We start from the raw sequence: 20,469 nt of genomic DNA, 5'->3' as shown, positions 1-20,469 counted from the left end.
ATACTTTTTTTGCAGTATATCAATTCTATTTTAAAATACAAAATAGTTTTAGAATTTCAAAGACAACTATTGGTCTCTTTAAATGTCTTTGCATGCTTTGTTTTGGCTATCACAGTCAGTAATATATAGAGTAAAAATGTATATTTGGGGTGTTGCTCTCCAATTAGCCAGTACATAAGATGCTTCTACCCATGCAGATTTACAAAGTTTGATGTCGTAAATGATTGGTTCATCTCTCTTGAGACCATAGCCTTTCCAAGGTACATTAAATTAACATGCTATCTACTTGAGTAAAACGAGTTGTTGCCAAGAACCACCAGGAAAACATCCACCTTTAACTTTCCTGGGCTGTGCAGAAAAACCTTAAGGATAATTTGGACCATAACAAAAGGTAGGCTTGGAAATTCCAATCAATTAAGTCTATTGAAAAGCATCACACAGCCTATTCATCAAGATTAGGGCTAGGGTTTTAAACATTCAGGTAAATAGATAATCCATTAAGAAAACAATACACGTGGCAAATGCCATCCTAGTTTTGTCAGCACTTATTTATAGTCTTTGGATTTCCCTGCCCTCCTGCCGAGAGACTTCTATTCCCCCATCTCCCAATCTTTGTTCTCTTATTCATGGCTAAGTGAAACTAAGCAAGAAAGCAGCACATACCCAGTGTTCCATTCTGGACAAGTTCTTCCTCTATAGTAAAGAGGCGATTGTACTTAGTCACCCGTTCGCCACGAGAAAGACCTCCCAACTTGATAAACCGGACACCAAGTCCAACGGCCTAAAGAGGTGAGGGAACAGCTTATTTTAAATGGAGTCATATTTTGCTAAACTACAAACAGTTCTTTAGGGAGAAAGGATGCTGCCCCTGTGTGCTGTTTTGTTTTTACTCTCATTAAATTAATTTCTCATTTTGTTACATGAGTAAAGTGGCCTGCTTGTAAGCTGAAAGTGTCAAAGGTAAAGAGAGAGTGTGACTGTACATCAGATGCTCTACCAGTCGTGTAAGCACGCTGATTTTTATCTAAGAGCATTCTGGCCTTGCTTGCTTCATTTTAGGAGGTAAGATTGCAAGTGCACACCCCAGTCATTTAAGTGTGCTCATCATTTTACCAGGACTTCAATTTTTCTTCTTTTTAAAAGTTCAAAGATTAGCTGTCTGGGAGGAAGCAAGTCTGTTTCATAAAAGGCTACATGACTTTCTCTGCCACAGACCGCCTTTCTCTGAAATACCAATTCGGGATAAAAGCAGTGTTTTGGCAATTCTGCAATTGACCGGTTTTCAGCACTTACCAAATCGACAAGGCTGTCATCAGACGACTCTCCTTCTGCACTTCCAAAAACAGCGATGTGCTTCTTGCCTATGAGCAGAGGAATTCTTTTCAGTTTTAGATCGTATGGAAACAATCATCAAATATATGAGCCTCTGGGATCAAAATTTAAAATTTGCCAGAGATTTAAAACTGCGAAGAGTCAATTATTTGACCACCTGAGAATTCTAACCCAAACGTTTGCATTTTTATTACCCTGATTTTATTTGTTTACCCCTTTGCAGTAGTTTAGATGATAAATACTAAATGAATGCCATGTTTCATCAAATTTAACATACCATAAATTGTAAGAGGCACCATTATTACCGCTGTAGAGGAAAAATGCTCAAATTAGACTGATGCATTTCTAAGCTGTAAGACACAATTCAAGGTCAATCATGTTCAGTGTGCATCTTTGAGTCAAAATATACAGTAAGTGCAAGGCCATCATATGCCTAAATAATGGATTTCACAATTCATGTAAAATTTTATTCAAAGGAATCTGTCATTCTGAATGTTGACTTATTAGGAAAGCAGTGTTGATAGTATTTAATCAATCACTTGAAGATCTCAAAACCCCTTAAAATTTGCACAGTCTACAAGACTGCAAAGCCAAAGTTCTTCCTATGGTGACAGAGTTGTGTCTTACAGGCAGGAGTTACAGCAGCTATCTGGAGTGGATGACAGAATGGCTGCTGAGAGGTAGGCCCAGGAGGAAAGACCAGGCCTTGGGGCATTCCATCCACCACCTGCAAGCCACCCTGCCTGGGCCGTAGACCAGGGCAGCCAGCATGCTAAGGGACTACAGGCATTTCATTCCATCCTCTGGCACCAGCCCAGGCCCCTGGCTGCCAGGCTCGCTCTGAGTCCTGCTCCAGGTCTGAGACCAGCCTGCTGCCTAGTTCCTGAGACCCACTCACGATATGCATGTTTCAGGCCCTGTGCATAAGTGAACAAAACTCCCATGAACTCCTGGGAATTTACAGTCTAGTGGAGGATACCAGACGTTAAATAGCCTACAAGTAATTGCGAACAGTACTACAATTGAAAATATAGGATAAGAAAGGTTCAGAGCAACCAGTGAGGGGTGGGGGAAGTCAGGGAAGGCACGTAGACCTGAAGAGGTTTCATTTAAGAAAAAAAAGACCTGAAGGAATAGTTAGCCAACTAAATGGTACAGGGCAAAGCATTCTAGGCCGAAGGAATAGCATGTTCAAAGACCTCAAGGCTGTAAAAAGTTTGAAACTTTTGAGGAGTTGAAAAAAAGCCATTGTGGGCTAGTGATTGAAAAAAAATCACTGTGGTGTCTTGTGAAGCTGAGAGGGCTGTGGCCTCAGCCACCTGTTTGCGGTAGCCCTCCCTGAAGGGGAGGGCCCCTGGGCAGGGCTGTTACTGGAACATTATGAAGTGAATCAGTAGTAAGCTGCATTTTGTTTTCCAGTACCGAATCACTCACAAATGGTTGGGGTGTTTTTTTCTTCCAAGATTTATTCCATGCTTTTTATTAACTGATATACTGCATATTTAAGTTCATTATGAGTCTTTCAGAGCTATACTTTTACTCACTGTCAATAAGATTGGTCATTTCCACCAAGTCGGACATCGTAGTTTGATTTGTGTGTTTTACAATCAGCCCGCTGCATCTGAGGATGCCGACGTTCCCATCCTCTAGAAGTTTAGAGATGCTTTTGGATGCGGTGCCTGCAATTATGTAACACTTGGAACCAAGAGCATTGTAGGTGCTGTCCCACTGTTCAGAGTCCTGGGTAAATATTTAAGAACTGATCATTACAATGTATGGGACATCATCACAAAACGACAGGAATCATACAGCACATAATCAGTTATACACCTTTCTGAGACACACAAAACGGGTGGGGGGCTTGGTTTGTTTGCATCTGCGGCTTCATGTTGCCCATACCACAGCCACACAAATTAACAAGCTTCATGGAACAGAAACTTAGAGTGATTAAATTTGAGCTTGAAGATCTAGTGAATAAAATGTTAATACACATTAAATGCTATTCTCCACATTAATTCTGATGTCCTTCAAGCACAGGCTCTTCCTACCCACTGTGTTATCCATGATGCTGCTGAAGACTGGCTGGTTAGGAGATTTTAGTGTTATTTCTGGTAGAAAGGCAACTGAAGGAAATGAGCCTGCGGGGATGTAGACCCTCATTCCCAACACCCTTATTTTTTATTGGTGAGACCACCAAATGAAATGCTCATTATTGAAATAGTAATATACAGTCTTCCCAGCCATTGTACCAGATTTCAACCTGTCCCATTAGAACAGACCATGCAGGTACATCTTATCGCATTAAAAAGAGCTGTGGCCAGAGCCTCGGGACAAGAAGCAGAAGATAGGTCTGGCAAGATTAAAGAACTAGGCTCAGCATCTTCCACAAGTGCTGGGGTGTAGCACAGTCTGTGAAAGGAAAGATGGGACTGAGAGAGCCTGGGGCTCCAGTAAGATCCAGCACTCTCTTTGTCCCTCAAATTTAAATAGGTGAGTTGTCTCAAAGAGGGTACCTGCTCACTATATCTAATGGTTCTCAAATTCATAAAATCAAGAATGCAAGTTTTGAAGTTTAAGTGGGTTAGGAAGAGAGAGTTCTATGGCACATAAACAACCCTGCATTAGTGTGAAAAAATGCATTAGGTGCATTAGTGTGAATAAATCAGAAACAATATCTCACACCTTTTAAAAATATGGCTTTGTAACTTCTATGCATGCATAGTAACTGGATTTAGGTTTAAAAAACATTTGGCCTAGTTGAAGTCCTGTTTCCACGAGCACTTGGAAATTATATGTGATTAACCTATTGAAGCACCCGCTAGCACATTGGGCTCGCCTGCCATCATTTAGGCTGTTTGTAAATACCCAGGTGTTCCTGAAGTGCTGGGAGATACTTGTTTCATTCCATAGACAGGCACACTCCTATGCGTTTCTGCTCTTCATTTGCTTAGTAAGTGCCTTTTCTCAAAAATGCCAAAATAAAGCAACTCAGCCCCAGCCCAAATTACAACACATTTCAAATCTACAGATCCAAAAGAAATATTTTATTCTGTTTTATTATAAAATTCAAGTTGAATCCTGTTACCTCCTTCCTGAAAGGATCAATTAAGGCAATAATTGAAGGGAACTTGTTGATCAGCTCCACATACAGGTCAACCATCTCAGCTGCATTTTTGTAGGTTCCCATCATCACTTCATACTTTCCTTTACTCTGATAAGTATAAGGAAGACATTAAAGGATAAATGAGGAATTCTGCAAACATTAAAGATGTGATTCAAATTCATTTTCATTCATTTCATATAAAAGACTGCAAACATTATTTCCAGGCCACATTCACCTGAGAAATCTATGCATTTTACTTTAAATATCTTTTAAATGTCAACCTGGGAAAAATCAAGTCAGCATTCCTCTGGATGCCCCATAGATCTCTTCCCACTGACTTCAGATGAAGCCTTCTGCACAAAAAAACGAGTAAAGAGTAGGAGGGGAGTAATTTCTTACTTAAGTTTTATAACGTGGTGCCAGATACTGCTTGGATAGATGGGCAATAACATAAATTCATAAACAGAATAGCAATGCAGACCTGCCTACTCACTAGAACTACCGTCGTTCAGCTCACAGTGAATGAATAGCTTGTTTACTGTAAATATTCTAAAATTTGAAAGCGGGGCTAAGCTTTTGAGATACTAACAAACAATATGATATGTAAAGAGACTTACATGAAGGCGAGCATGCAAGTCTAGTAGTAACAATATTGTTTTGAAAGTGGAGTTCTAGTGCAACCCATTCATTTGAAGTCTAGAACACCCCCAAGTCATTAAGCATAGGAGTAAACGAAGCTGGAGGATCTAGTGTAGTCTCTGTAAACACAGCACCCTTATGTCCAGTCCAAGTCTGTGTCCAGGGATGGCACCTGGGATATTTAGGTACTGGGAGGGAGGTGGGATGGACCAGAATGGCTCTTTGGTTTATTAATGCCTTCCTGTTGCTGCTAATAGAATGGGTTCCATTGGAATTAAGCAGGCTCCTAATAAGCCCATCATTGAAAAGATTCTATACTTCTTTTCACATAAAATATAGCAGCAAGAACTCTCAGCTTCTATACTGCAAAACGTATGCAATCCTATCTTGTCAGAGAGGAAATGATAATGATTTTGAACTAACACTGTAAGAATTATCTGATATCAAGCTAAAGCATTTTACTGAATATAAGCAATAAATACCCATTCTAGTTAACACAAGCAGTCAGTATTTTCATAGTTCTTGGTATATGTTGCTGATGAAAACATGCAATTATTTCCCTTACTGGTATGCCTAGGAACCAATGATTATGTGAAGAATACGAAATTACATTAAATATTCCTTTATGCGCTTAGTTTCTTTAGGAAAGTAAGTTTTAGAAGTCAGCTGAAACTTAGGTTTCTTATATACTATTCAAGATTTCCTTTGAAGTTAAAAGAATCACAAATTAAAGTGGAATCGTATTTGGTCATGTGCCCTGAATTTGACATTAATTACTATTATTAATTATTCTCCAAAAACTTCAATAACTTAGAAATACTTTTATATTTAAAAAGTGAGAGAGGGCAGACAGCAGAAGCAAGAAGAACTACAATCCTGCGGCCTGTGGAACAAAAACCCCATTCACAGAAACCCAGACAAGATGAAAAGGCAGAGGGCTATGTACCAGAAGAAGGAACAAGATAAAACCCCAGAAAAACAATTAAATGAAGTGGACATAGGCAACCTTCCAGAAGAAGAATTCAGAATAATGATAGTGAAGATGATCCAGGATCTCAGAAAAAGAATGGAGGCAAAGATCGAGAGGATGAAAGAAATGTTTAACAAAGACCTAAAAGAATTAAAGAACAAACAGAGATGAACACTACAATAACTGAAATGAAAAATACACTAGAAGGAATCAATAGCAGAATAACTGAGGCAGAAGAACGGATAAGTGACCTGGAAGACAGAATGGTGGAATTCACTGCTGCAAAACAGAATAAAGAAAAAAGAATGAAAAGAAATGAAGACACCCTAAGAGACCTCTGGGACAACATTAAACACCATTCGCATTATAGGGGTCCCAGAAGGAGAAGAGAGAGAAAAGACCCGAGAAAATATTTGAAGAGATTATATTGAAAACTTCCCTAACATGGGAAAGGAAATAGCCACCCAAGTCCAGGAAGCACAGAGAGTCCCAGGCAGGATAAACCCAAGGAGAAACATGCCGAGACACATAGTAATCAAATTGGCAAAAATTAAAGACAAAGAAAAATTACTGAAAGCAGCAAGAGAAAAATGACAAATAACATACAAGGGAACTCCCATCAGGTTAACAGCTGATTTCTCAGCAGACACTCTACAAGCCAGAAGGGAGTGGCATGACATATTTAAAGTGATGAAAGGGAAGAACCTACAACCAAGATTACTCTACCCGGAAAGGATCTCATTCAGATTCAATGGAGACATCAAAAGCTTTACAGACAAGCAAAAGCTAAGAGAATTCAGCACCACCAAACCAGCTCTACACTGAATACTAAAGGAACTTCTCTAAGTGGGAAACACAAGAGAAGAAAAGGACCTACGAAAACAAACCCATTACAATTAAGAAAATGGTAATAGGAACATACATATCGATAATTACCTTAAACGTGAATGGATTAAATGCTCCAACCAAAAGACACAGGCTTGCTGAATGGATACAAAAACAAAACCCAGGACTTCCCTGGTGACGCAGTGGTTGAGGGTCCACCTGCTGATGCGGGGGATGCAGGTTCGTGCCCCGGTCCGGGGGGACCCACATGCCATGGAGAGGCTGGGCCCGTGAGCCATGGACGCTGAGCCTGTGCGTCCGGAGCCTGTGCTCCACAACGGGAGAAGCCGCAACAGTGAGAGGCCCATGTACCGCAAAAAAAAAAAAAAGACCTATATATATGCTGCCTACAAGAGACCCACTTCAGACCTAGGGACACATACAGACTGAAAGTGAGGGGATGGAAAAAGATATTCCATGCAAATGGAAATCAAAAGAAAACTGGAGTAGCAATACTCGTATCAGATAAAATAGACTTTAAAGAATGTTACAAGAGACAAGGAAGGACACTACATAATGATCAAGGGATCAATCCAAGAAGAAGATATAACAATTATAAATATAGATGCACCCAACATAGGAGCACCTCAATACATAAGGCAACTGCTAACAGCTATAAAAGAGGAAATTGACAGAAACACAATAATTGTGGGGGACTTTAACACCTCACTTACACCAATGGACAGATCATCCAAACAGAAAATTAATAAGGAAACACAAGCTTTAAATGACACAATAGACCAGATAGATTTCATTGATATTTTTAGGACATTCCATCCAAAAAAAGCAGATAACACTTTCTTCTCAAGTGCACACAGAACATTCTCCAGAATAGATCACATCTTGGGTCACAAATCAAGCCTCAGTAAATTTAAGAAAACTAAAATCATATCAAGCATCTTTTCTGACCACAATGCTATGAGATTAGAAATCAGTTACAGGGGAAAAAATGTAAAAAACAAAAACACATGGAGGCTAAACAGTACATTACTAAATAACCAAGAGATCACTGAAGAAATCAAATAGGAAATCAAAAAATACCTAGAGACAAATGACAACAAAAACACAATGATCCAAAACCTATGGGATGCAGCAAAAGCAGTTCTAAAAGGGAAGTTTATAGCAATACAAGCCTACCTCAAGAAACAAGAAAAATCTAAAATAAACCATCTAACCTTACACCTAAAGGAACTAGAGAAAGAAGAACAAACAAAACCCAAAGTTAGCAGAAGGAAAGTAATCATAAAGATCAGAGCAGAAATAAATGAAATAGAAACAAAGAAAACAATAGCAAAGATCAATAAAACTAAAAGCTTGTTCTTTAAGAAGATACACAAAATTGATAAACCATTAGCCAGACTCATCAAGAAAAAAGAGGGAGAGGACTCAAATCAGTAAAATTAGAAGTGAAAAAGGAGAAGTTACAACAGACACCGCAGAAATACAAAGCATCCTGAGAGACTACTGCAAGCAACTCTATGCCAATAAAATGGACAACCTGGAAGAAATGGATGAATTCTTAGAAAGGTATAACCTTCCAAGACTGAACCAGGAAGAAATAGAAAATATGAACAGACCAATCACAAGTAATGAAATTGAAACTGTGATTAAAAATCTTGCAACAAACAAAAGTCCAGGACCAGATGGCTTCACAGGTGAATTCTATCAAACATTTAGAGAAGAACTAACACCCATCCTTCTCAAACTCTTCCCAAAAATTGCAGAGGAAGGAACACTCTCAAACTCATTCTATGAGGCCACCATCACCCTGATACCAAAACCAGACAAAGATAGTACGACAAAAGAAAATTACAGATCAATATCACTGATGAATATAGATGCAAAAATCCTCAACAAAATACTAGCAAAAAAAATCCAACAACACATTAAAAGGATCATACATCATGATCAAGTGGAATTTATCCCAGGGATGCAAGGATTCTTCAGTATATGCAAATCAATCAATGTGATACACCATATTAACAAATTGAAGAATAAAAACCATATGATCATCTCAATAGATGCAGAAAAAGCTTTCGACAAAATTCAATACCCATTTATGATAAAAACTCTCCAGAAAGTGGGCATAGAGGGATCCTACCTCAACATAATAAAGGCCATGTATGACAAACCCACAGCAAACATCATTCTCAATGGTGAAAAACTGAAAGCATTTCCTCTAAGATCAGGAACGAGACAAGGATGTCCACTCTCACCCCTATTATTCAACATAGCTTTGGAAGTCCTAGCCACGGCAATCAGAGAAGAAAAAGAAATAAAAGGAATACAAATTGGAAAAGAAGAAGTAAAACTGTCACTGTTTGCAGATGACATGATACTATACATAGAGAATCGTAAAGAGGCCACCAGAAAACTACTAGAGCTAATCAATGAATTTGGTAAAGTTGCAGGATACAAAATTAATGCACAGAAATCTCTTGCATTCTTATACACTGATGAAAAATCTGAAAGAGAAATTAAGGAAACACTCCCATTTTCCATTGCAACAAAAAGAATAAAATACCTAGGAATAAACCTTCCTAGGGAAACAAAAGACCTGTATGCAGAAAACTATAAGACACTGATGAAAGAAATTAAAGATGATACAAACAAACAGATGGAGAGATATACCATGTTCTTGGATTGGAAGAATCAATATTGTGAAAATGACTATACTACCCAAAGCAATCTACAGATTCAATGCAATCCCTATCAAATTACCAATGTCATTTTTTACAGAACTAGAACAAAAAAATCTTAAAATCTGTATGGAGACACAAAAGACCCTGAATAGCCGAAGCAGTCTTGAGGGAAAAAAATTAGAGCTGGAGGAATCAGACTCCCTGACTTCAGACGATACTACAAAGCTACAGTAATCAAGACAGCATGGTACTGGCACAAAAACAGAAATAGAGATCAATGGAAGAGGATAGAAAGCCCAGAGATAAACCCATGCACCTATGGTCAACTAATCGATGACAAAGGAGGAAAGGATATACAATTGAGAAAAGACAGTCTCTTCAATAAATGGTGCTGGGGAAACTGGAAAGCTACATGCAAAAGAATGAAATTAAAACACTCCCTAACACCATACACAAAAATAAACTCAAAATGGATTCGAGACCTAAATGTAAGGCTGGACACTATAAAACTCTCAGAGGAAAACATAGGAAGAACACCCTTTGACATAAATCACAGCAAGATCTTCTTTTTTTTTTTTTTTTTTTAACGCGGGCCTCTCACTGTTGTGGCCTCTCCCATTGCAGAGCACAGGCTCCGGATGCGCAGGCTCAGTGGCCATGGCTCACGGGCCCAGCCGCTCCGCGACATGTGGGATCTTCCCGGACCGGGGCACAAACCCGTGTCCCCTGCATCAGCAGGCGGACTCTCAACCACTGCGCCACCAGGGAAGCCCAGCAAGATCTTCTTTGACCCACCTCCTAGAGTAATGGAAATAAAAACAAAAATAAACAAATGGGACCTAATGAAACTTCAAAGCTTTTGCAAAGCAAAGGAAACTACAAACACAACGAAAAGACAACCCTCAGAATGGGAGAAACTATTTGCAAACAAATCAACAGACAAAGGATTAATCTCCAAAATATATAAACACCTCATGCAGCTCAATATTAAAAAAACAAACAACCCAATCCAAAAATGGGCAGAAGACCTAAATAGACATTTCTCCAAAGAAGATATACAGATGGCCAAGAAGCACATGAAAAGCTGCTCAACATCACTAATTATTAGAGAAATGCAAATCAAAACTACAATGAGGTATCACCTCACACCAGTTAGAATGGGCATCATCAGAAAATGTACAAACAACAAATGCTGGAGAGGGTGTGGAGAAAAGGGAACCCTCTTGCACTGTTGGTGGGAATGTAAATTGGTACAGCCACTATGGAGAACAGTATGGAGGTTCCTTAAAAAACTAAAAATAGAATTACCATATGATCCAGCAATCCCACTACTGGGCATATACCCAGAGAAAACCATAATTCAAAAAGACACATGCACCCCAATGTTCACTTCAGCACTATTTACAATAGCCAGGTCATGGAAGCAACCTAAATGCCCATTGACAGATGAATGGATAAAGCAGATGTGGTAAATATATACAATGGAATATTACTCAGCCATAAAAAGCAACGAAATTGGGTCATTTGTAGAGATGTGGATGGACCTAGAGACTGTTATACTGAGTGAAGTAAGTCAGAAAGAGAAAAACAAATATTGTATATTAACACATATATGTGGAATCTAGAAAAATGGTACAGATGAACCGGTTTGCAAGGCGGAAATAGAGACACAGATGTAGAGAAGAAACGTATGGACACCAAGGGGGGAAAGTGGTGGGTGGTGGTGGTGTGATGAATTAGGAGATTGGGATTGACATGTATACACTAATATATACAAAATAGGTAACTGATAAGAACCTGCTGTATAAAAAAATAAATAAAATTCAAAAATTCAAAAAAAAAAAGTGAATCACCAGCAGAAACTCGAAGAACCACATGTCTAGAAGGGCTTATCAAGTCATAGTTACAACTGACCCACTTTTTATGCTTGACCAATTCAGCATTCACCAACCAAATGAATGTACTCTGCAGAAAATACCAGTTTGTTAAATTATTTTTAATAGTTCTCATGATTTCAATGTAAGCAATCCATTTTAGACATTTTTATTACAGAATTTCTATATATAATTATGGTGACATTTCTGTTGATTTTTAAAGTTATATGGTTATGTTATTGTCTGGTCATTAGGTAACTTGCCTCTCTCAACTCCAGTATATTTGGACCCCTCCCATGATACTAGCTTAAAAAATAGGATTTCTTTGGAAATACGTACAGATAGGCTCTTCTTTTGAGTTCTAATTTAAAAACAATGAGACTGCAACAAAAAGTAAATGTTCTGGAGTGGAAACTTACATAGTCCATCAGTTCATGTGCAGCACAGTTGATGGCTAGATGGAGATTCGTTCCCATTTCTAGCCCCAGGTTCGCACAGATTCCTTGTATTAGGAGCAGTGGCTGCTCTATGGTGTCATAATTAATGGTTAAACAGCCAAGATGGGACATCTTGCCAGTGATCTGCTGCTTCAGGATCAAGAAAATCATGCACGTAAATAGAGCACATTAAGGTTCTTGGGGCTTCCAGTGGCTGGCAATTTGTAACAGACACAGCTCTCCAAACACGGGGTCCTCTGACGCTCGATTAATCCTGCCTCTAGTCCCCACTCATCTCTGCATATTTTCGGGCAGATTATTGTCCTGCAGTACCTGGGAATAATTTTCTTACTCCCACGGTTTTCAAGTTTGACCTAGGAATACACTTTGCTCTCTTTAGTTGCCCATGTTATTATCTCTTTATTGGCTCTATCATTGTACACGGGCTCACCTGAGCCATAACCACCAGGTTGGTGACTCTACAGGCTGTCCCTGTAAATGTCTGTCCTGCCTGTCCCTAACTGCCTTCTTCCTCCAAACCTGCTCTTTCCTATGTTCCATTTTCCTTTAGAAGATTATAAGTGTTAAAACTTAAAAATTTAACTCTCCTTCAGGAAAAGGTTTTATTTTAAAAGGGATTGAAGACTTCAGCTAAAACGATGTAGCACTGAGGATGCATTGCAGTGGAAGAAGATTTGAGGACCCAAATGAACTCAGGGGAAGGCAGCCATAGGCTTCGATTGCAAGGTCAGCCTTGACGTGCCCTCATCATAAATTGTCACTGTGCAATTTTAACTTAAGTTGAGGCAGTATCACTAAGGGGTGTGTGCGTGTGTGTGTGTGTGTGTGTGTGTGTGTACCAGTCTCAAGAGCAAACATGAAAGTAGGTATAAATATCCTATTTTTACTGTACTAGTTAATTATAAGAACCATCCAGCATTTTTAATGTCAGTGAGAAGAACCTTTTATTTGGCAAAGGAATAGTTGGAGAAATTTTTGTGTGTCAGTTAAGGAGTTTCATTACGGAGTCTTCAAAACTATGAAAGCATCACTTATTTGGTGCTTACTAAATGCCAGGTACCATTCTAAACACTTTACATAAATACATTTACTCCTTACATCAATCTCATGAAGCAGGTACCATTATTATCCCTATTTAAGAGAGAGTTGAGTACTTGGAACAGATTTTAATCCAGGTAGTTGAGCCTCTAGTAGTCCATGCCTCTAATTCTGGTATGGCTGCCTCTCTAGAATCTATCATCTATCCTGTTTCTAACGGTGGGGAGGCGGGGGGAGTAGTAAAGCTGATCTCAGGAAGGGCTGATCTTGGTCTAAGTTTCTTAGAATACATCAGACAACCTGCTGGAATGAAGGGAACAGAGCTGAGATTTGCTACTTGCTCACCAGCCCCTGCCTCTCTTGCAAGGTCCAATTCTAGTATACACACCTGTCAAGGATTTTACTTACTGCTGTATCTGTTCACACATTTCTCTTCTCTCTCCCAAGTTTAAGGAGGAACTTAACTTTTTATCTCCACCAAGTCCTCTCCTTCCTTTACTAGTCCTTCTTGCTGATGACTTCAACGGACCCTGAAGTCCCTGACATCCAGGTAGTGATTGCAGGGTTATCAGAGCAAATATCACACATGTGAGCAACCCTCATCCATTTGCATTATCTTCGGGGTTCTTGTTGGTTGTTCTAACTATATTGCTGAAAGTCAGGCATATAATAGGTGTATCTATCAGAGCGCCCACAGTCACCAACGTGATGGACTGATCAAGTGCAGCTGGCTGAGGCTCTGCAGCCCATTTTCACCAGGCTTGTTTGCCTGACCCTCCTGGCACAATCTGAGCTCTGGCAATGGTTCATCTGAAATGGTGCCTCAGTGCTTTTGGGGGACCAGATGAAGGAATTGCTATCTTTTTGTGCCTTTTCTTTTTTTCTTTGGTAGTATTAAAATTAAAAGCCAAAACATCCTGTATGCCTTTGAGCTAGTATTCAGAGAGATTCATCTTCCCCAGCTCTTCACCTAGACGGTTTCCCATGTAATCCTATTAGTCATAAGAGCCTCTCCAAGCCCTCTGAGCTTTCACTTGGCCAGACAACTGCAAGCAGTGATGGCCTGGCAGCCTGTTGCCAGAGAGATGGGGGCAGAATGATATTCCAGCTCTGGGGGTTGCCTGGTTTAGTCCCCTTGAAGCAGTATCACCGTGTGATTTCCATTTGTTAGGCCAGTCCTGGAGCAAAATGACTGGGAGAGGGAAAGGGGCAGGGAATATAGAAATGAACTGTCATACAGAAGCATGGTAAACAAATACATTTACTTACTTGACCTCTTTTGCCTCCATTATGACCTTTTTTTGTCTCTGGTTTTGGAGGAGGGGACTGCGAGACAGAAGATAAAGACATATCACTCGGGATTTTCAGACACGTCTGTGGCAGCAAGCAGAGCTTCAGGTCCTCTGGCCTGCCCACTGCTCTGGGGTTGAGCCAGTCACACACACACACACACACACACGCACACACACACACACAGGGATGATGCCAGCCACTCTTTAATTTCATAAACCTCAAACTGTTTCTCAAAATCAGGCACATGTTCCCTTTAGTTCATCCTTACATTCTGCCTCCAATCACATGTATGAGGTATGGATGTACATGTTCATGCATTTCTACTTATATAAGTAATTATTCACTCATCATGTCCTGACTCCTGCTGTGTGCAGGAACTCTTTTTACAGGAGGATGTTAAGTCCCCTCCTTGTCCTTAAGGAATAACCCACACTGTGGCATTTGCTTTTAAAGGCCCAACATATTGTTTTAAATATTCTCACAGTACAAACACTTTCTCTGGCAGGATGGGTTTGACTTTTGGAAGCAGCCCATGGTCATTAAATCTGGTGAATCTGGTGTGTATAATGTCATCTGACATTAAAATCAAAGATAATTACCAAAGAGAAGCTTCCATAGTTTGGGGTATTGATGGCATGCTGTAACAAGGATTTAACCTGTTAAAGGATGCACTTTAATGCCCGGCATTCATTGGCTGTGTAAGCTGGGGCATGTTTGTCAAGAAGCAACATGGTTCACACACACACTCCAGTATATGCAAATACAGAGGTTATCCTGCATCTTTTCACTATGGAGTCAGCTAAAGTTTCTATCCCTGGTAAAAATAACATAGGAAGCAAACTGATGTGCCAGGCGGGAGAGATACAGTGGTGAACGAGATGCATTGGTACTGCCTTGGGAGCCACAGTCTAGTGAGGCAGACACGTGCGATGCAGGTAACAACCAGGGAGGAAGTGGGTGTGATGTCGAGTGCAGAGCAAGGGGACATCCTTTGCTCTTTTAGAAGAGTCAGGCAAGGGGACTCAGGAGAAACTGATACCTCAGGGGTATGTGGGACTGCTGAACCCTCTGGGCCCAGAGCTGAGCAAAGAGCAAAAGACTTAAAGCAGAGCTTTTCAGCCTTGGCACTCTTGACACTTGGTCTGGATAATCCTTTGCTATGGAGGGCTGCCTCATACATTGTAGGAATGTGTAGCAGCATCCCTGATCTCAGCTTTCTAGATGCCAGGAGAGCCCCACCCTCCAAGCTGGGACAACCCGGAACGTCTCTGGGCATCGTCCCTTGGGCAAGATTACTCCCCATTAAGAACCACTGCCTTAATAGAACATGTTGATACATTTTACTATGTCAAAATTTGAAAAGAAAAAAATCCCTATGACTGCATAAAATACAGTTAAAAGATAGGCAACATGATAGAGGAAAATATGTGTAACATGCAGAAAGGATTGAAGCCTTTACTGTAGAAAGAATTCCTAGGTATCAGTAAAAGATGAACACAAATAAAAAGGGCAAAGAAATAAAGCAAGCTGTAGAGTAATTTGTGCAGAATTTTATATGATTTTAAACACAAAACACACTATATATTTGTATGTGTGGTATCTGTGTGTCTTCGTGTATAAATACAAAAGGAAGGCTAGAAGACCACACTAAATTTTTAAAGTGGTCTAGAGTCCCTCTAGAGATGGGACTGGAACTGAGGGTAGTAGTGGCTGTGGGGTCAAGGGTGGGGGAGTTAGTATGGGGGGGAGGGAGGACTAGCTCTACCAGTGTTTGAATTTTCACAGCAACATTCATGAGCTGCTTGTATAATTAAAAATCAATTGTATATTTAAAATTGTATAATTAAAAATCTGGAAGTCAGGATGATTGCAGAGAGCTCAGAGATCCTGAATTCCCTAATATTCTAAGCTGGACTTCTTCCACCTGCTCTGATAACCACCACCACTGCGTACTGTTCACTGCTGTGTCCGCTCCCGCTCTGAGCACATTGCATATATTCGGCTCGTTTACTCCTCACAATGTATCACACCCATTTTATAGACGACAAGGCTGAGGCAGAGAGGTTATATAATTGGCACAAGGTCACACAGCTAGTAAGGGGCAAAGCAGAATACAAGGTCAGGGTTAACTTTTTCAAGTCTGAGTTTCTGCAGGCTGGTCACCCATAAAACAGTTGTCCTCCTGAAAAGCACCCCGGCAACTGGCTCCAGGCTGGTGCTTAAAGCAATTCTGATCAACTGTAGGGCTTGGGCCCCCACCACCCTCCCCCATCACATATTCTGTGCTGGCAAGATAGCACTGGAGCCAAAGTTCCTTTATGTCGTACTGAGATTATATCTCAGCCCCCATCCTGCTGGGGAAGGAGCTAGTGCTTCCTAATCATGTAGCTTAAAAGCCTCACACTAAATAAATATTGGGTCCTGGATTGGATCCTGGAACAGAGGAAGGACATTAGTGGAAAAACCAGTGAAATTCAAATAAAGTCTGGAGTTTAGTTATTAGTAATGTAGCATGTTGATTTCTTAGTTTTGACGAATACTCTATGGTAATGTATCCTGTTAACCTTGGGGGAAACTGGGTGAGGGGTAGTTGGGAACTCTCTGCACTGTCTCTGCAACTTCTCTATAAATGCAGTATTATTCTAAAATAAAAGACAAGGACTGGGTCCCTCAGCCCTGCCACATCACTGTGCATTACCCCAGTTAGAATATGACTCATACAGTTGCCCCTCATACTGCCTTTGTGACTTTCCCCCTCAAGGGCTGCTCAGCCAAGGGTGCTTGTTTGCCCAACACCAGGATTCTAAGCAGGCACAAGTGACTGTGCCTTAACCATTATACCAAACTGCCTCTCACTAATCCTAGGGGCCAGATCCTTTCTTTCTTTGCAAATCCAAAGGGATGATCTTAGCGTAGGGCCAGCTGCCTCAGAAATCAAAAGAAGATTGTTAAGTTCCATTAGAAACTGGACCCATAGCCAATGAGGGAATGTATAAACTTGGCTCATATGGGAAACCCAAAGAAAATTAATATGTTTTCATATTTGTAACAACAATATTGATTTTGTTGCATAATGAACTATAATTTGGTTACTAGAAGGTATATAAGCATCAGTTATTAGATTCCATAGATTCTCTTTACATACCATTTCAATTGCTTGGTTAATGTGTTTCTGAATTTCCAGAAGCATGTCCACACCCTGTAAGTAGAACAACCATGATCTTCCACAACTGCAGTCTAGAATTTTAAACATAAAAACGTATACCACACATGGCTATTTCTAACTTAGAAAATCTGTAGGGTCCCTGATAATGCATCCTGGTTAGTGAATTACTTATGGCCTACAAAATCAGAAGATCAAATGTTAATCTTCAACCCTCAATCTTTATTTGGTTGAAAATGAATGAGAGGTTTTTCTTCCTCATTATCCTCTCTTCATTGTTCAGAACTGATTGGTTCGGTTGGTTGGATCAAGTTAACTTCATTCTCTTTCATGGTCTCCTGACCAACCTTCTTGCCATACATGTCACAGGTCATCAAGGGATTCTGCATGATAGTGTTTGAATTAGTATAAATCCACTGTCACTTAGAAAGTAGAAAAATGTATTCTGATGATGGTGGGATCTGCATATGGAGACAGATGAAGAATGGCAGGCCAAATGCTCTGGTACCCAAACAGCAGACATTAACTGAAGGAAAGATCCTGGCGCCAGGATCTGAACGTGATCTGACAGATGGTGAGCCAGATATAAATCCTAGTCTTCCAAAATTGATAGAAGTGGGTAATGACTATTCTCCTTAAAAAAGGATTCTTTATCATAAAGAAATTATCTTGAGATTTAAACAAATGATTGTCACTAGCTTCGATAAAATATCAGTCAATAGACTACCAGAGGGGATGGAGCTTCCCGTACTTTTCCTGTAAACATCCACTATAGGACACGAATGTTTAGTTCTCCCCAACGCCTAATTGGTAGAATAATTCATGAAGATTTAAAAAGGCGTATTGACTCATTCATGCCACTGAAGAACAATGAGACACTAACAAACCTCTGAGTAGTAAAGATGCCACTTAGGATTCCTTCATTCCATATTCCATAAACATGCACTAAACCTGTCTTACGTGCCGGGCAATCTGCTAGGCCCTGCAGTTCCTACTTAACAGAAGGGCTGCTATGAAAGTGCCACCTTCCTCTTGTCGCAGCCATAGGGCATAGACTAGTAAATTAAAAAATCTCAGTTGCCCCAAAGAATATCCTTCCAGCACTATCAAGGCCTGCAAAGTCACTCGCCCGTGGCTTCTCTGTGAGCCACGAGCATGAGTCACTGTTGTGATGAGCTGGAGATCCAAGGTGGTCTAAATTTGGTTCTCTCGCGTTTGAGGTCTTGTTTTCGTCCCACTTCCCTAATTTACTAAATTTTTTTTCTCATTTTATATTTAATTCCTTTTCCCTTGGTGTCATAAGCCTTAGGAATATACACTAAAAACTCATTGATGAAGGTTTTTTTTTTTTTTAAGAAAAGGTAGTTTGAGATAATGTAAGGTACTTGTTTAGCTGTTAATCCAGGATGGGGTATACAAATCACTTCTTTCATTAAATTCAGCTTGCCAGGTGATGACTTCCCACAGCTGACCAGAGATACCATCAGGAGAGGTATCGTTAGCTTTGCCGGCTGATCCTGACAAAGGGGAAAAGCAAGGGGAAATGAGAAACATGGTTCATTCATCTTGAGATACTCATGGGTCCTTGTAAAGGAATGTAATGGGTACTAACCTGGTGGTGCTTCAGCAGTGCAATATTTAAGTATAGAGGATTACTGCCCAGCACGGCACTGGTTTTGGCAACAGCCAGTGACACAGCTCCTATGGCCATGCTGCCACAGAGTATGGGTTCAACAGGTTCTGGGGGTATAATTGGTTTTTCTGTAAGAGTATCCTTCCTCCCTGAAGAAAAAAATATTGATAAAAGATTGCTTTCTAGAAAGTTTGACTATGATAAAACTATATATATATTTTTAATGCTTTACTTATAGATGTGAAGGCCCAGCGTAAAGAAGGGTTGAAAGCTGAGGCTGGCAAGAAAATATTCACCACTTCAACCCCTGAGAAGTTTCTGTCTGACCCTAATGCTCAAATAATCCTTAGCCATGGATTTTGCGTAAGAAATTTTAGAACATTCAGTATTAAATCCTTCAACAGTCATGTGGGACAGATATTGTTATCTCACCTAAGCGGGGGCTTAGGTTCAAAGACTTGCCCAATACCTGACAGAAAGTGAATAGAGAGAGGATTTGGACGGTCTTTGAATTCCAAACCCTTTGTTTTCCTATGTTCCACCATCGCTCTTGCATACCCAGCTTCGTGTTGAATATCTCATGTGAATATCTAACTACGTATCTTGCTTGCCCACCCCAAACGGACGCCCTTTTCTATGAGGACTTCCTTCCGGATCTAACCATCCACCCAGAATCCTCACCCATCTTTCACTCTCACATATTCTCAGCCACCCTGTCTGATCAGGTACCACAATGTCCATAATAAATCTCTAGTTTTCCTCCTGTCCTCTCCTTCCCCACAGCTACTGACCTGAGTCAGGTAGGTAAAACAAGTGGAATAAGATGTGTGAGCACCCAGCACATATTAAATGTTTAGCAAATTACTGTCCCCTCCTACTTCTTCCCTTCTTACGTTCCGAGTTCTATCAGACAAAAGAAACCACCAAATGAACACCTATTGGCAGTCTCTACCTATGATTCAGTAGTGGTCATCCCCACCCTCCAGGAGAAGATTGGTCTAACAGGATTCTTCTGCCTTGGGCAACTCTCCTCCCCTCTCTGGGCCTCAGTATCTAAATCTATGAAATAAGAGACCTTGGCTTCACGATCTCTTTGGTCCGTGCTTCTTGTGCTTTCTTATTTAATGGAACCCACACTTACCTGGCATTTAGTTTGTTCCCGGCATTGTGCTAGGCGCTGGCAGTGCTAAATTGAATGAGGCATGACTCATGTCCTCCAGGAGCATGTTGTAGTTGGACAGACACACAAATCACTGTTACAACAGCTCTAGCAGCAGCTCCAGAATTAACATACTGGAGGAGCTGAGGTTAGCCATATGTTGGAAGGCATGGAACAAAGGGCCACGATAACTTTAAGATTATTTGTCTTAAAATAGCAAGGTCTTCCAAAGATAAGTTTCATTAATATATTACCTATGACTGAGGAAATGTTGGTTATC

General features: G+C 40.2%; 1 protein-coding gene across 1 annotated transcript in view; it reads right to left on the bottom strand.

Annotated features, from left to right (window-relative positions):
• Window positions 1-20,469, bottom strand: part of ENO4 (enolase 4) — a 29,502-nt gene that overhangs the window by 1,866 nt on the left and 7,167 nt on the right. The window contains exons 5-13 of the mRNA XM_029201223.1: window positions 19,010-19,179; window positions 18,783-18,914; window positions 17,380-17,433; window positions 14,211-14,267; window positions 11,865-12,032; window positions 4,418-4,543; window positions 2,877-3,072; window positions 1,294-1,361; window positions 664-781 (exon numbers count right to left, since the gene is read on the bottom strand). Coding sequence (XP_029057056.1) covers window positions 664-781; window positions 1,294-1,361; window positions 2,877-3,072; window positions 4,418-4,543; window positions 11,865-12,032; window positions 14,211-14,267; window positions 17,380-17,433; window positions 18,783-18,914; window positions 19,010-19,179 — 1,089 coding nt within the window. The remainder of the gene's footprint in view (window positions 1-663; window positions 782-1,293; window positions 1,362-2,876; window positions 3,073-4,417; window positions 4,544-11,864; window positions 12,033-14,210; window positions 14,268-17,379; window positions 17,434-18,782; window positions 18,915-19,009; window positions 19,180-20,469) is intronic.

This window comes from Monodon monoceros, unplaced genomic scaffold (assembly GCF_005190385.1).
Source record: "Monodon monoceros isolate NGI ecotype Baffin Bay Population unplaced genomic scaffold, NGI_Narwhal_1 Super_Scaffold_4, whole genome shotgun sequence".
NCBI classification, from domain to species: Eukaryota; Metazoa; Chordata; class Mammalia; order Artiodactyla; family Monodontidae; genus Monodon; species Monodon monoceros.
This window is presented reverse-complemented; position numbering and strand designations above follow the sequence as displayed.